The 18,249-nt window shown below is 44.0% G+C and overlaps 1 protein-coding gene across 1 annotated transcript in view; it reads left to right on the top strand.

Annotated features, from left to right (window-relative positions):
* ALG5 (ALG5 dolichyl-phosphate beta-glucosyltransferase) overlaps window positions 1-18,249 on the top strand; it is a 71,587-nt gene that overhangs the window by 11,302 nt on the left and 42,036 nt on the right. Inside the window, exons 2-4 of the mRNA XM_040426101.1 lie at window positions 2,612-2,783; window positions 4,762-4,808; window positions 5,917-5,985. Of these exons, the coding sequence (XP_040282035.1) occupies window positions 2,612-2,783; window positions 4,762-4,808; window positions 5,917-5,985 (288 nt within the window). The remainder of the gene's footprint in view (window positions 1-2,611; window positions 2,784-4,761; window positions 4,809-5,916; window positions 5,986-18,249) is intronic.

Raw genomic sequence — 18,249 nt, forward strand, 5'->3', positions numbered from 1 at the left:
GATCATCTGCAGATCTTAGCGACTCCTGCTAATTCCTTGATCTTCACAACCTTACGGCTTGTCCTTCTTGGTGTTGCTGTTTCAATGTTGAAGTGTGTAGATTATTGGGTGCTGCACCCCTCCAAGTGTGCTGTATACAGTTGTAGTGATCCATTTTAAGAGGAGGTGCCTTTACCACTTTCTTTTTGCTAATATCAGTGTTCGCTTATACGTGTTTCAAAAAGTAAATGGCCCATGGGTTGGGTTCCTACAAACGTCACATTACCAGTATGTGGGCGTATATAGAGTGTCACTGAGCCTCTCCGAAAAAACTGCCTGGCAGAGAAGCTCCCTGACTATATCTGCTCCGGCCTTCATCTTTAACTCTTTCCATAACTCAATACAAAATATGTGAATGTACATGACTAAACCAAGGAGGATAATCGATGAGAAATCTTCATTTGGCGCAAAGTGTTAAATGCAGTTTTATTAGAGCCTGATTTGTGAGAGGGACAAATGTGTATATAAAAAACAAAAAAAAGCCTTAATGGTCTGGAAACAGCACCACTGTAGTCCATGGGTTGTGTCTGGTATTGCAGTTCATCCTCATCCAAGTGGAAGGGTCTGAGCTGCAATACCAGGCACAGCCCATGGACAAGAGTGGCGCTTTTTCTGTGGGAATAACAGCAGCATCTGTTCATATTCTCTATTGGGGTGATGGACTTCATGAGGAGAAGGGTCCCCAATTTGGAACTCCTGTCTATGAGAACAGAGAGCTGCACTCTAATCAGTTTTGGACCCTGGAAGCGTTACATGGATATGTGATGCTGTTTGTGTCACACTAAGGCTACTTTCACACTAGCGCTTGATCGGATCCGTTCTGAACGGATCCGATCATATTAATGCAGACGGAGGCTCCGTTCAGTACGGATCCGTCTGCATTAATAACTTAGAAAAATTTCTAAGTGCGAAAGTAGCCTGAGCGGATCCGTTCAGACTTTCAATGTAAAGGCGGACACCCGAACGCTGCAAGCAGCGTTCAGCTGTCCGCCTGGCCGTGCGGAGGCGAGCGGAGCGGAGGCTGAACGCCGCCAGACTGATGCAGTCTGAGCGGATCCGCATCCATTCAGACTGCATCAGGGCTGGACGGAAGCGTTCTGCTCCGCTCGTGAGCCCCTTCAAACGGAGCTCACGAGCGGACAGCAGAACGCTAGTGTGAAAGTAGCCTTATCGTAGTGTGCCCATGACAATGGCCGTGGTTGTCGGATGCAATTTTAACATATTTGGCCTGTAAAACCTGTGTAACCGAAAGTGATGAGCGGATAGGCGATATTTTGTGAATTTTTTTTGCATTATATTCGCAGTGAATTCGTTCTCTCCAGTCATTATTTTAGCAATTGCACAAATCGACACTAATGATGCACAATACATGCAACTTCACATTTTATCAGGTCTGAGTAGTGTGGGGTTTGGCTCTGGTAGATAGGGTAAGCGGACGCAGTACAGAGGCAAAAGACAAGTTCTTAACGCAAAACTTCAGTGTTTATTCACACTTGAGGGAAATGCACAAAACAATGCGTTACTTTGCAGTCTTGGTGTTTACTTCACACAAAATGGAAAATTTATATAGGACAAGTCACCTTGATGTCAGTTCTGCCTCCAGCAGTCCAGGGCAGGCTTTAGGGGGCTTGTTTCCTCAGCCCATGGGTCTCAGCCCTCCAAACTGGCATCAAGCCTCAGATCCCAACACAGAGATCCTGCTGCTGAGCCCAGCTGCCTATTTAAGGACATCCAGGTGCTGCCAAAAACCCGGACCGGCATTCAAAATCCAGTCCGGTATTTGACCCCTCCAGGCTGCAAATCAGCCCAGCGGCACATGGTGGGAGGAAAATACCTGTTTTCCCAGACCATTCCCCTCACTGTGCCACAGTAAATATTACTAATTGGTGCACTAAGTATTGTCTGTAGCATGTAGGTTCTGCTGTCCATACTTATCAGCTACACTATCAATATCTAACCTACACTGACTATCTCACACTAACTATCTGTATTATATATATATATATATATATATAAATAACTACGGTAACTATCTAATGTAATTGGATAAGGAATATGATCCAGATGAGAGCACAGAGCACAGCAATGTCACTGCTCTCTCTCTCAGAACTGCAGGAAATGGCTGCTGGGGAGGTTCTTATATAGTAAGGGGTAGGCAACTTTCCTATTGGTTGTTAGGGATGTTGCTAAGCTCAGAAAAAGACATTGCAGCCTTCTCATTGGCCCACAAACAAGAAGGGAGGTTACTGATAAAAAAAAAATCTAGAATATTCGTGATTACGAATATATAGCACTATATTCTAGATTTTCGCGAATTGCTGATATTTGCGATAAAAATTTGCGATTAGAATATTCACAATCAACACTAGTAACCAATAACTACATTGCCAAACTGCAGCAATTCTTAGTAAAATACATGCAGTTTAGCCTCATGGTAATTGGTTGGGTGACACATTACCGCTATCTGTGACCCCAGTCTGTTGACAAGCTCAGCTCTTCGTGCTCTGCTATGTGTTGGATGCAGTGGCCCAGTGCTCCCATCTAACGTAATGTCTGAACACTCTCTTACCAGGTTGCAGTTATAGCCCATGTGACCGCCAGGAAAATGCCAAATCTGCATCGCCACGAGGCCGAGAAGTTCTTTATTGCCAGTAATGGAGAAAAGAAACCTTTCCCAAGTATTCATGACCGTCCCGAAAAAGACCTATCTGTGGTTGTCCCCGCATACAACGAAGAAGAGCGGTGTAAGTGCTACAAGGCAGGGCTTAACCCCTTAGGGACCAGGCTCATTTTCACCTTAAGGACCTGCCTTCCATGCCATCGGGTCCCCATTACAGCCGCACGGGGACCCGATGGCACCGCCCACTGCAACTCCCGTCATCGCCGCAAACCGCAGGTCTGAATTGACCTGCGGTTTGCTGCGATCGCCGACATGAGGGGGTCACAGAACCCCCCCCCCCCTGGGCATTGACCCAAGGTGCCTGCTCAATGATTTGAGCAGGCACCTTGTTCCGAACACCGCGTGGCGGTGATTGGAAATACACAGGACGTACAGTTACGCCCTGTGTCCTTAAAGGGAACCTGTCACCAGGAATTTGGGTATAGAGCTAAAGACATGGTTTGCTAGATCGCCGCTAGCACATCTGCAATACTCAGTCCCCATAGCTCTGTGTGCTTTTATTGAGTATAAAAACCGATTTGATACATATGCAAATGAACCTGAGATGAGTCAGAGCTTGAAAATATGACTCTTCTCTGGTCACACAAGTAAGATATGACTCCTATGTTAATTTGCATATGTATCAAATCGTTTTTTTTACACAATAAAAGCACACAGAGCTATGGGGACTGAATATTGCAGATGTGCTAGCGGCGATCTAGCAACCCATGTCCTCAGCACTATACCCAAAATCCCGGTGATAGGTTCCCTTTAAGTACCAGGACATCAGGGCGTACCTGTACACCCTGTGTCCTTAAGAGGTTAAAGGGGTCCTGCATCTTCACGTTACTGTTAGGGATGAGCGAATCGACTTCGCGAAGTAATAACTTTGGGTCATCGGAGCCAATACATTCTAATCCTGTACAGAGCGCTCGCTCCGTACAGTATTCTAACAAAGTTTTATGCGAATCGACTTCGGCTGTTTCATCCGAAGTGGATTCTCTCATCCCTAGTTACTGTGTTTGATCAGACACCCACTGAGCTGGAGGAAACCACCCCATGTACACGTAGTCAGGACAATGCTGTGTATATATGGGTATTCATGTGTAAGGAACTACATCTATGGACACCATGTATACATAGAGTCCATGTAGATCTAGAGGCAGCTGTATGGATTAGCATGTACACATACATGTGCAAATACTATATTTCTCTGCTTGTCCAAGTGATCACAAGCGTAGCATGCTAAGCCACGGGTCTAACCCCACCCAGTGCATATCTATACACGCCCTATCATGCTCAGTCCTCTTAGTGCCTCCATCCAGCAATTATTACCCACTAGTGCGCTCATACAGTAGAATGCCCCCACACATTAGTTATTCCCTCTTTGTGCCCCCACACAGTAATTATGCCCCCTTAGTGCCCCACTCACGGTCAGAATGCCCCCACGAAGTAGTTAAGCCCCATTTACGGTTATGCTGCCCCCTTACAATAATGTTGCCCCCTTAGTGCTCCCCTCTTACAGTAGTGAAGTCCCTTAGTGTTCTGAAGATAGGTGTGGGTCCAGGGGCGGACTGGCCATAGACCCTACAGCGAAATTTCCCAGTGGACCGATGCCTAAGGGGCCGCCCAAGCCCTCCTCACAGCCATCGGCTGGGTACATAACGTTCTGATGCTCTCAGCAAATGGTAATGATGACCTATCCTCAGAACAGGTCACCATTATCGGATCACCGGAGGTCCGAGTCTCAGCACCCGCACCGATCAGCTGTGTCAGGGAGCCGTCGCGCTGTGCTTGGTATTGCAAGTCAACCATCGGTCATCTCTGCCTACTCGTGTCGCTCCGCCTTCTGTCAATCTCCACACGTTTACAACATGGGGCCACTTTCTCCCCCCCCCATGGCCACTTTAAGATCCTAGTCCACCCCTGTTAGTGGCATATCCTACCAACGTCTAAATAAGTTATGATTGGAGTTGAGGTAGGTGCACGAGTTGAGGTAGGTGCACGACTTATGTCATTGCTTATATCTTACCCACTGATTACTGTGTTTGTCTTTCTTCCAGTGCCGGTTATGATGGACGAGGCATTGGGATTTCTTGAGAAAAGACAGGTATATACATATAAGAAAAAAATAAAACCCCATAGCCTTTTATATCGACCATTTTTATACAATAGTTTATTATAGTTTGTTAAACCTTTGCCTCCTTCTACCTCTTTTGACATGCCTGTTTTAGTAACGACTTGCATTCCCCCTTGTAATAGTAATTCTGGAGCATCTACTCTCATGACTCCATCGTGTGCCATTCCTCTATTATTCCTTCTAAAAGTTATGAAGGAATAGCAGTTTGCAATAAGGGCCCATCTGGGTGGTACCAGCTTGTGGGGGGGGGGGGGGGGGGTTCTGATGCTATCAAGTGAGTGCTGCCAGTTTTAGACTGTAGGGACCCCCCCCCCCCCCCCCCCCAATTATATTTATAAATTTCTCTTAGGAATAACAGAGGAATGGCACAACATAGTCATAAAGAATAGATGCTCTAGAGTTGTTCTTACATGGGGATGCAAGTGGTTACTAAACAGACACGTCAGGGGAGGTTGAAGGAAAGTGACATTGGTAGCATCTACATCAGGCATGGCCAACCTGTGGCTCTCCAGCTGTTGTAAAACTACAATTCCCACCATGCCCTGCTGTAGGCTGATAGCTGTTGGCAGTCCAGGCATGCTGGGAGTTGTAGTTTTGCAACATCTGGAGAGCCTCAGGTTGGCCATCCCTGATCTACATGGACAGTCTTAGAGCTGTTTTCTAAATGTAACTGGGTTTGCCAAATGTTTTCAGTTAAATTTGCCTTGGTATAATGGCCAATTTCCTGCTTCCCGTATTGATAAATAAATGGTTAACATTACCTGTATTTTGAATACAGCTACCAGTCCTTGGTGCTGTATGGATGTTGCCTGCATGTGTTCCAACTAACACTAGGGGGCAGTAATGTTATTACAATAATGAGGGGCTGCTGTCAGACCAATCCCTTAGTGTCTAGTAATGGTGACCACGTGCTTTGTAGTCCTTCAGCAGTGCGAGCTAACTGAAGGAGACAGGATGGAGCCTTGTGTGTTGGTCACTGGAGTGGTCGTTATGTGATAATTGTTGGGTTGATGTGGAATATGTTGGCAGTGTAGGAACCAAAGGAAATAACGTTATTGTGCTTCTTACTGTTCTACAGAGGCAACGTCCGTCCTTGAAGTATGAGGTCATCGTTGTAGATGATGGGAGTTCTGATAAAACATCACAGGTAATATAACACATGTCCTAGCCAGCTTGTGGCCAGGCAGTGCTCCATTCTGTTGTATGAAAGGGTTATTTAGACCATTTAGTTAGGTTGTTTTTTTTCTTAAAAAATCAGAGCGGTAGATCTATTAATAACTGATCAGTAGAGTTTACGGTGAACTGGAAATTTAGCAGAATTGACGTCTGGCCTACTATGATCCTAAACACATTTTTGCCAAGGGCCACATCAGCCTTATGGTTGTCTTCAAAGGGCCTTCAGTGATTCTGTATAAATGTAACTATGCCATTTATAACCCGTTGAAGGCAACCCTAAGGCTGATGTTACCCTGGACGTATCCCCTTCTTCCCCCACTCAGCCCCCCTGACATGAGGCTCTCCCTTGTCCTGCGCTGTATTGTGCAGGGCAAGGGCTTTTGTGTTTACATTTTTACACTGTCAGGTGGAAGCCACCGTCTAGCATGCCCATGGAGAGCCCGGTACGTCACCGGATCTCCAGAAAAAGCCCTTGCCCATCTCAGTGGGGGAAGAATGGAATATGTCCCCCTATGGGATATCTACCCCTTTAACCCCTTCACGCAACATCACGTACATGTACGTGGGGGAATGTGGTGCCTCACCGCATCCCCACGTGCATGTACGTGATCGACTTTCTGTGTCAGCGCAGGGAGCGAAGCGCTGAAGCTTCAGTGAAGCCGGCATGCTGGGGTTGCTAGGCAACCAGAGAAGCCGGCAGGAGCTGTATTGGAGCTCTGACCCGCCCACGATCGCTGTGATTGGTCCATTACTGCAGAGGGACCAATCACAGCGCATCGGGGCAGGTTAGGGAGGGACTATGTGCTTCTCCTTCTCTGATCGCCCCAATTCCTGTCAGGGAAGCGATCAGAGAAGGAGAAAGTGTGAAAATATTCCCGACCTATGACGAGTATACTCGTCATGGAGCACTGCTACTTAGCGCCCCATGATGAGTATACACATCATGGCATAAACTGTCACCATGTCTGCAGACATGGTGACAGCGCTGAGATCCCGGCTGTCACACACAGCCAGGCACCTTAGGTCAATGCCGAGGGGGGTGCTGTGACCCCCCCATGTCGGCGATCGCTGCAAACCGCAGGTCAATTCAGACCTGCGGTTTGTAGCGCTTTCTGCGGTTTCTGATCCCCGCGGTCCCTGACCGCGGGGATCAGAAACTTTAGTATGTCCAAAATAAAGATGTTTCACCCCCCCTGCCCCCCTGAATGATATTATGTGGGCGGGTGGTGCAGGGGGGGTGTCGCAGGCGGTGCGGTAAGGTGCGGGAGGCGGGCGGTGCGGCAGGCGGGATCGCGATCCCCCGCCCGCCTCCCTTTCAATGATCGTTGGCGTCTAGTGGGTATACCAGGGTGCCAGCACATTGCTGGCACCCTGGTATAAACGGCTGACATCTGCGATGCGATGTCAGCCGTTTAACCCTTTCCATACAGCGGTCCGTACGGACCGCTGTATGGAAAATGTTAACAGCGCAGGGAGCTCCCTCCCTCTCCCATCGGGGGGCTGCTGTGCCTTTTTAGCCCCCCGATGGGAGAGGGAGAGCGCCCCCCTCAGCCCTGTGCTTACCCTTCCCCGTCTGCGCAGTTATGACCAGTACTGAGCAGACGGGGAAGGTTCCCATGGCAACAGGACGCCTCTCAGGCGTCCTGCTGTCCATGGTGCTGAACAGATCTATGCTAAAAGGCATAGATCTGTTCAGACAAGTGTAAAATACAGTACAGTGCAATATATATTGTTCTGTACTGTATTATACAGACATCAGACCCACTGGATCTTCAAGAACCAAGTGGGTCTGGGTCAAAAAAAAAGTTCAAAAAAGTTAAAGTAAAGTTTCAAAAAAACACATTTATCACTGAATAAAAAAAATAAAAAATACACTACACATATTAGGTATCGCCGCGTCCGTAACGACCTGATCTATAAAACGGTCATGTTACTTTCCCCGCACGGTGAACGCCATAAAAATAAAAAAATAAAAACTATGAGGAAATTGAGATTTTGCCCACCTTACTTCCCAAAAAAGGTAATAAAAGTGATCAAAAAAGTCGCATGTACGCCAAAAAAGTACCAATCAAACCGTCACCTCATCCCGCAAAAAATGAGCCCTTACATGAGACAATGGCTCAAAAAATAAAAAAACTATGGGTCTCAGACTATGGAGATACTAAAACATGATTTTTTTTTTTTTTTGTTTCAAAAATGATATTGTGTAAAACCCTGATAAATTATAAAAAGGTAGACATATTAGGTATTGCCATGTCCGTAAGAACCTGATCTATAAAAATACCACATGACCTAACCCCTCAGGTGAACACTGTAAAAAAAATTAAATAAAAACTGTGTCAAAAAAGCTATTTTTTTGTTACCTTACATCACAAAAAGTGTAATAGCAAGCGATCAAAAAGTCATATGCACCCCAAAATAGTACCAATCTAACCGTCATCTCATCCCGCAAAAATGATACCCAACCTGAGACAATCGCCAAAAAAACTGAAAAAACTATGGCTCTCAGACAATGGAGACACTAAAACATGTTTTTTTTTTTTGTGTCAAAAATGATATTATTGTGTAAAACCTAAATAAATAAAGTATACATATTAGGTATCGTCACGTCCGTAAGAACCTGCTCTATAAAAATAGCACATGATCTAACCTGTCAGATGAACGTTGTAAATAATAAAAAATAAAAACAGTGCCAAAACAGCTATTTTTTGGCAAATTTTCCATTTTAATTCATTTTTTCCCATAACAAAGCAAGGGTTAACAGCCAAACAAAACTCAATATTTATTGCCCTGATTCTTTAGTTTATAGAAATGCCCCATATGTGGTCGTAAACTGCTGTATGGCCACACGGCAGGGCGCAGAAGGAAAGGAGCGCCATATGGTTTTTGGAAGGCAGTTTTTGCTGGACTGGTTTTTTGACACCATGTCCCATTTGAAGCCCCCCCAATGACCCCATTTTGGAAACTACACCCATCAAGGTATTCAAAACTGATTTTACAAACTTTGTCAACCATTTAAGTGTTCCACAAGAGTTAATGGCAAATGGAGATGAAATTTCTGAATTTCTATTTTTTGTTACTTTGCCTCACAAAAAGTGTAATATAGAGCAACCAAAAATCATATGTACCCTAAAATAGTACCAACAAAACTGCCACCTTATTCCGTAGTTTCCAAAATGGGGCCACTTTTTTGGAGTTTCTAACCTAGGGGTGCATCAGGGGGGCTTCAAATGGGACATGGTGTCTAAAAACAATCCAGCAAAATCTGCCTTCCAGAAACCATATGGTGTTCCTTTCCTTCTGCGCCCTGCCGTGTGCCCGTACAGCAGTTTACGACCACATATGGGGTGTTTCTGTAAACTACAGAATCAGGGCCATAAATAAAGAGTTTTGTTTGGCTGTTAACCCTTGCTTTGTTACTGGAAAAAAAATATTAAAATGGAAAATCTGCCGAAAAAGTGAAATTTTGAAATTGAATCTCTATTTTCCATTAATTCTTGTGGAACACCTAAAGGGTTAGCAACTTTTGTAAAAATCAGTTTTGAATACCTTGAGGGGTGAAGTTTCTTAGATGGGGTCACTTTTATGGAGTTTCTACTCTAGAGGTGCATCAGGGGGGCTTCAAATGGGACATGGTGTCAAACAAAACAGTCCAGCAAAACCTGCCTTCCAAAAACCGTATGGCATTCCTTTCCTTCTGCGCCCTGCCGTGTGCCCGTACAGCGGTTTACGACCACATATGGGGTGCTTCTGTAAACTACAGAATCAGGGCCATAAATAAAGTTTTGTTTGGCTGTTAACCCTTGCTTTGTAACTGGAAAAAAAATATTAAAATGGAAAATCTGCCAAAAATGTGAAATTTTGTCTCTATTTTCCATTAAATCTTGTGCAACACCTAAAGGGTTAACAAAGTTTGTAAAATCAGTTTTGAATACCTTGAGGGGTGTAGTTTCTTAGATGGGGTCACTTTTAGGGAGTTTCTACTCTAGGGGTGCATCAGGGGGCTTCAAATGGGACATGGTGTAAATAAACCAGTCCATAAAAATCAGCCTTCCAAAAACCAAACGGCGCACCTTTCACTCTACGCCCCGCTGTGTGGCCGTACAGTAGTTTACGGCCACATATTGGGTGTTTCTGTAAACGGCAGAGTCAGGGCAATAAAGATACAGTCTTGTTTGGCTGTTAACCCTTGCTTTGTTAGTGGAAAAAATGGGTTAAAGTGAAAAATTAGACAAAAAAATGAAATTCTCAAATTTCCTCCCCATTTGCCAATAACTCTTGTGCAACACCTAAAGGGTTAACAATGTATGCAAAATCAGTTTTGAATACCTTGAGGGGTGTAGTTTCTTAGATGGGGTCATTTTTGGGTGGTTTCTATTATGTAAGCCTCGCAAAGTGACTTCAGACCTGAACTGGTCCCTAAAAATTTAGTTTTTGTAAATTTCGGAAAAATTTCAAGATTTGCTTCTAAACTTCTAAGCCTTATAACATCCCCAAAAAATAAAATATCATTCCCAAAATAATTCAAGCATGAAGTAGACATATGTATGTAAAGTCATCACAATTTTTTGGGGTATTACTATGTATTACAGAAGTAGAGAAACTGAAACTTTGAAATTTGCAAATTTTTAAAATTTTTGGTAAATTTAGGTATTTTTTTGTGCAAAAAAAAAATTTTTTTTGACTTCATTTTACCAGTGTCATGAAGTACAATATGTGACGAAAAAACAATCTCAGAATGGCCTGGATAAGTCAAAGCGTTTTAAAGTTATTAGCACTTAAAGTGACACTGGTCAGATTTCCAAAAAATGGCCTGGTCCTTAAGGTGAAAATAAGCCCGGTCCTGAAGGGGTTAAATAACCCAGGGAGCCTGCTGCCATGTTGCCCAGGGGGATCTGCTGCCATATTGCTGCTACAAGTTGCATTTATCTTCTTCTCCACTTCTGCTCCACGGGGGCACAAAAAGAAAATGGCACACCCAATGATCCGTGCTCACCAATCCCGCAATGCATTGAGCCCCAGCTCTGCTACCACCACCTAGCGTGGAGGTGGAGCTGCGTCAAACTGATTGCTGAGCAGCTGGGGCAGAATTGGTGAGTATACATGGGGGGGGGGGGGGGGTGACTACATGGCCACAGTGCGCTGCTCATAGGAGTCGCTCTGCTGCAGCACTACTCGCAAGTATTTCGGGCTTTATTTCTCCTCAGCCGCCCATATCACCGGCAGGCCACAAAAAACAAGGCCTTGTGTTTGACACGTGCTTTTAAGATTTAGATGTTTTTATATAGGACATTTCTGGTGCTGCTTATCTAAAGGGATCACTGGAAAAATCGCCTTTTCTTCCATTAAAGTACAATTAGGCGTTCAGATTTCTTAACAACATCACTATATTATTACCAATATATTAAAGGGGTTGGCAGAGAGTTTGAAGGATAACTGTTGTATATTTGTTTGGGGAGTATTGGATTGTGGTGATTAATATCACCTTGGTGGCCCTATTTCTACTTTTCACTGTGTATTCAATTACCCCTTAATTCCACACTTTTGTTCCCTGTACTGCCTACTTTTACCTGTGCTTAAAATAGGGTTGCTAGGCACGGTCCGTCTATCTGTTGAAGGACGGAGCACGCTGCGTGCAGGGTCACATTACTGACAGCCAGGGACTGTAGGTAAATGATTAAAGCCAGGTCCTCCCCAGCAGCTGATAACAGTGCCTGGGCTGTGTGCACTTCTCCCTGTCCCTGCGCTTGGCAGACGCTCCCTCACTCAGCAGAGCTGGAGAAGGCAGAGTTGGTGCAGTGCAGACCAGGGAAGGGAGATCTGCCGTCTGCTCAGTGTATAAATGAAAGCAACATGTGGTAAGAGGACCCCTTTGTGCTGCAGGAGATTAACCCTTTAGGGGGAGGGCTCTGGTTACTGACCCTTTTGGGGGGCTATTGTTACTGGCTAGTGAGGGCAGGCGGGATTAGCCTCAGGGTGAGGGCAGTGGCGGCCATCTTAACTGAATAGTGAAATTGCAGTTTTATGCAGACTGGTTGCTAAGGGCTGAATCTTATTAAATATGGGGTAAGTCAGTCTAATAGTAACTGATTCTGGAATATCATGTTATTAGTAACTACATATATGAAAATTGAAATTGGGGTCTAAATGTGACAGTTATCCTTTAAGAAATTATAGTTGCTGCAGGAAATGTTCTAAAAGTAAAAAAAAATACCCACCCACCGCTCCAGCACCGATGCTCTGGTGGTCCTCACAGGTCATTTATTATGCTTCTGGAGCAATGACATGCCATTAGAGATGAGCGACTCGATTCGTCTCATCCACAAGAGTTCCCCAGCTGCAAGGGACTGTCCTCGCTTCCGAAGAAGCTCCCCTCTGCCGCTTGATTGACCAGGCCAGACATCTCGGCCGGTCCTGCCAATCTCACAGCTGCACCGCTGCTTCCAGTAGTGGAGGAAGTTCAGAGGCTTTGCTTTCGTCCTTCTGGAGCAGCGACTGTTCATGCACCGCTGGCAGGAAGTGTAGCAGCGCATGCGCAGCCGCTGCTCAAGAGCCTCTGTGCTTATGCTACTGCATGGAGCAATGGTGCAAGCGTGAGATTGGCAGGGCCATGTGTGGACCTGTCAATTCAGCAGCAGAGAGCTTCTTCAGCAGTGAGGACAGTCCCTCGCGGCTGCAGAACTCTTGTTGATGAGACAAGTCTATTTGCTCATCTATAAAGGGAATCTGTCATTAACTTTATGCAGCCCATACTAACGGCAGCATAAAGTCGAGACAGGTGAGTTGATTTCAGCCGTCTCATTTAAAAGTTAAAAGTAAGTGGTTGCCGAGAACCAACTTCGCAATCCTTGCAGACTGGGCCTGGAAAAGTCCCGGCCACCTGAGAAGAGTCCTGGTTATTCATGAATTCCTGCTCTCCTGCCCACCTACTGATGACTGACAGTCTTCTACCTAGTTTTCTCCCTTTCTGTCTTGGAGAGAACTGCCAATCATCAGCAGATGGGTGAGCGTTGGAGAGCAGGAAATTATGAATAACCAGGACTCTTCTCAGGTAGATTGACTCTTTTCGAGCCCTGTGCTGCAATGATTATGATGCTGGTTCTCGGCAACCACTTACTTTTACCTCATGAGTGACACTCCGCTGACATCAGCATTTCTGTCACTACTTTATACTGCCCTCAGTGAGGTCAGCATAAAGTTGATGATGGGTTCCCTTTAGTGGTGTGTCATTGCTCCAGAAAAAATAATAAATGACTTCTTCTAAACTCTCCGACAACCCCGTTAATATATCTGTGATAAAATAGTTGTGTTGTTGATGAGACAAATCGATTCACTCATCCTACGTTCCATACATCCACATGACCATTGTAGCCATTCAGCTGCCAGGATATCCGATCCCTACTGCCTAACCCCTTAGAATCGATGACCCATCATCCCCCATGCAACATGATCACTGCGTGTCTCGGGTTGTTACGGCAGCCAGGAGCATAAATAACCCCAGGTCTGCCATCGTCATGCTCCTCGGATTGTCTGCACTTGTATCTTCTTAATTGTAGTGCTGCAGAATATGTTGGCTCTAGATAAAGATTATTATTACACCTGTTAGGACCTGCCATGGCCTAATGGGATGCCTGCATTATGCTCAAGTATTGCAGTGTACTGAAACATGTACTATAAAATGTTAAAGAATATTTATTTTTATATTAAACATCCTTTCCTGTTTTATGTAGAAAAAAAATCTTTAAAAAAAAAACGAATTGGTATTATTGCATCCATAATGACTTGAACTAGAAAAGCTACAATTTCTGGGGAAATTGTGTGACGTGTTCTTGCCTCCACCAGTAGTCTACAACTGGAGTGGGCGAAGTAACTGGGTGGAGTGGCTTGAGTAACTGTGGAAAGGTTGGAGTGGGCAGAGTAACTGTTTGGAGTGAGTAAAGATAGTAGACATTACACTAACCAATTGATCAAATGTAAAAAGTGCACATGGCAAGCTTGATAGAGTGATAAATGCATTTCAACTTTTATATAGCACATTTAATTGCAATGTTGTTGCCCAAAGTGCTTCACAGTTACATTAAAACATACATTTATAAAAACATTAGCAGCCAATTTGTGTAGGTGGGCTTGAAAATGAGAGAGTGGTGGCAGTTTAGAAATCATGTCCTGATTTTTCAGCTCACACTCTAGCTTTTGTCACTCTGCTGGCTGCTCACACACCTGGGTTCCTATGGCAACTCACTCTACAGCAAGGGCAGAGGAGAGCGGTTAAAAACAAACTGCTCCAACTTACTCACTTCACTGGCGATTTTCCATCTTCAAACGGTTGTAGTTTAAAAATTATAAATCCTACAGTGAAGAGCTTTATATTGTGAGAATCACAAGACCTAGACCTACATTTTGATGCATAGTATGTCTCTGAAATATTAAAAATGAAGGCACAGCCGCAGTTTAGAGATTGCCGTTCAAATTTGAGGTGGCTAGAGTGGAGTTTCAATGAATGTTAATGGACGGCGTGAGTTGCAAACAAATGGTCATATTGTGAAAACTATCATGGCTTAGCCGTGGACCTTTTTAGTGGCAGCAGGGATAGCTGAACGTTTTGATATAAGATTTGTGTAGGTGGGCTTGAAAATGAGGGAGTAGTGGCAGTTTAGAAATCATGTCCTGATTTTTTCAGCTCACACTCTAGTTTTGAACATTCCCCCATTCATTCCTATAGGACCAATTTCGCCACAAAAACGCTGATATTTCGTGAACCATTCGGCGAAACGTTCCACAAAGTAATACTACACCAATCGGGAACAATCCGCACGTTTCGGTATATTACGGTATATGTAGTGTAAAAACTGTGGGAGGAGTTAGGGTGGTTAAATTTGGCTATAATAAGAATATATATGTGAGATAACAGTATGTCTCCCGCCTCAATAAGTCCTATATACCGCACAATGGGATCAATAAAACTACTCCTGCAAAAATACACGCCTCTCACATAGCACTGTTGATGGGGGGGATAAAAATACCATGGGTTTTCGAATACGATGAAACAAAAACTTTTCTTTAAAGTGTTTTTATTGTGCAAATGTAGTAAACCATAATAATGTATAAATTCAGTATAGACGTAAATGTAAAGACCCCAGGTTAACGTTAACATGCCTTTAAAGGGAGTTTCTGATACTTTAATATTGATAGCCTATTCCCAGGATAGCACATTACTATCTGATCGGCAGGGGTCTGACATCCTATACCCCAGTCCGCTCCAGCACTACAGCTCCATCCTTTTCTGCTGTAGAGGGAGATGGTTACTGCAGCACTGCTCCCACTGAAGTGGATGGAGCTGTGTAGTTGCGGCGCTGGAGCTACTATGACCACTGCTGAAAGTCGATCGGCAGGGTTGTCACACCACTGCCAATTAGATATTGATGGCCTATCCTGAGCGGAAAACCCCTTTAATGCTGCGCAGTGAAAACTGAAATATAGGCTAAAATAAGCCACGTCCTTAAAGGGAACCTGTCATGTGGATATTTGATTATAATCTAACTAATTATATACAATCCTTAACTACTAAAAAGTACCTTAGATGTATTCACTTACTGGTGTGACAGATGGTTACCTCATAATATACACACAAAGATGCCGCATGCTAATGAGCTGATTGGAGTCCAGCGTGATGTCATTGAGTCCAGCGTTTTTTTAATTCAGAGCTGTAGCCACTCCCCTGCCCACCTGCTGCTGATTCATATGGAGAAAAACTGTCAATCAGCAGCAGGTGGGCGGGGAGAGTCAGGAGCTCATGAATATTCATGACTCATCATTATGAGCTGGAGCTTTTCAATACAAGATGTTGGCAGATTGACTGGGTCAATTAAAGAAAGTGACCCAGCATTGTGCTAAGAGAATCAGTCACTTATTTATGTTGCCCTTAGTTAGGACACCATAAAACTGGTGACAGGTTCCCTTTAAAGGGAATGTGTCATGAGAAGATGACCTAACGTTTAATTGTAAACATACACTACTCACAAAAAATTAGGGATATTTGGCTTGTGGGTGAAATTTCAGGATGAGCCTAAAATGCACTCTAACCTTTACAGGAGAACTTAATGTGACCTTCTCTAAACTTTTGAATGCACATGTCTAACTGTTCAGTGTTTCAGTACTTTTTGCACAACTTGCTGTTCGCTAACAAGTAGCTTAACTGCAAAATTCACAACAGGTGTTTGATATATGAATGCATTTCCTGGATCAATTAGAATTGGTATTTAACCCCTTCCCAACTGCCATATGGCTATATACGTGCTATTTGCACATGCCCCGTGCAGCTAGCACATATATAAATGTTATGGCAGCTCTTTAATCCAAGCACTGCAAAATGCTTGGAATAAAGCTTCTGCCCCATGACTGCCGCTGTCACGGACAGCATATCGTCCAGTAATGCCTGCAAGGGTCCAATCAGAGTGGTCCCTTGCCGGAGATCGATCCGATTGGTTAGTCTGCACAGACTAACCAAATCGGATTGCGGCAGTGTAAAAGTGCCTGTTTCAGGCTCCCATCTGCATTCTGCAGATGAGAGGCTGAAATCAGGTAGTGTGTACTCCGTCGTCGTCCCCCCCCCCCCCGATCTGTGGGCCCCATCTGTGCACCCTGCAATCGTTGCGCACCCCAAACCCTCCCTTCCACCCCGTGTTTCCCTGCTTCCAAACATTCTGCCGACCATGTGCTCTTGCGCACTTCTGTCCTGGCACTGCCCCATCCATACCCCTGCCCCTAATGCGGTCCCCCCTGCTGTATGTGATGTATGCTGACACGCTGTTATAACCCCTTTGATGCCGCGGCATCCATGGGGTTAATAGAGTGAGGGGGCTCCCTCTCTCAACCATCACGCTGCGATGGCAGCGGCCCGATGATTGCCATGGCAACCGGACGCTTTGCAGAGGCGTCCGGTGTTGCCATCTATCAGGAAACCTGATAGTACTATACTTTGCAAAGCAAGAGCATTGCAAAGTATAGTACAGCCATCAGCCCCACTAGATCTTCAAGATCCAAGTGAGACTTGATAAAAAAAAAGTGTGAAAATAAAAAAAGTTTAAAAATAAATAAATAAAAATGTTAGTTAAAAATAAAATTGCCTTTTCCTATATCTGCTCATTTATAAGAGATGAAAAAAATAAATAAACTGCACATATTAGGTGTCACCGCGTCCGTAATGACCGGCTCTATAAATATATCACATGATCCACCCTGTCCGATAAACACCATAAAAAATAAAAACTGTGTCAAAAAAAGCAATTTGTCACCTTGCATCACAAACCGTGCAACACCAAGCGTTCAAAAAGGTGTATGTCCCATCGCAAAATGGTACCAATAGAACCCTCACCTCATCCTGCAAAAAATGAGCCCCTACATAAGAAAATCGCTTAAAAAAAAAAAAATATATATATATATAGCTCTTAGAACATGGAGACACTAAAACATAATTTTTGTTTCAAATATGCTATTATTGTGTAAAACTTAAATAAATAAGAAAAAGTATACATATTAGGTATCACCGCGTCCATAACAACCAGCTCTATAAAAATATCCCATGACCTAACCCCTCAGCTGAACACTGTAAAAAAAAAAAACGGTGCCCAAAAAGCAATTTTTGTCACCTTACATCACAAAAATTGCAACACCAAGTGAGACCCTACCTACGACAATCGGTCAAAAAACATCTATTTTATTTTTTTTTCAAAATGGTACCAATAAAAACGTCAACTCTTCCTGCAAAAACGAGCCCCTCAACAAGACAATCGGCAGAAAAATAAAAAAATATGGCGTTCAGAAAATGGAGATACAAAAACATTATATTTTTTTTTTTTTCAAAAAAGCTTTATTATGTAAAACTGAAACAAACAAAGTAGACATATTTGATATCATTGCATCCGTAACAACCTGCTCTATAAAAATAGCACCTGATCTACAACCTGTGCCAAAACAGCCATTTTTTGGTTACCTTGCCTCACAAAAAATGTAATATAGAGCAATTAAAAATCATATGTACTCCAGAATAGTACCAATAAAACTGGCACCTTATCCCCTAGTTTCCAAAATGGGGTCCCTTTTTTTTGAGTTTGTACTGTAAGGGTGCATCAGGGGGGCTTCAAATGGGACATGGCATCTAAAAAAAAACTTTTCAGCAAAATCTGCCTTCCGAAAACCATACAGCGCTCCTTTTATTCTGCGCCTGGCCGTGTGC

The sequence above is a fragment of the Bufo bufo genome, chromosome 3 (assembly GCF_905171765.1).
Source record: "Bufo bufo chromosome 3, aBufBuf1.1, whole genome shotgun sequence".
NCBI lineage: Eukaryota > Metazoa > Chordata > Amphibia > Anura > Bufonidae > Bufo > Bufo bufo.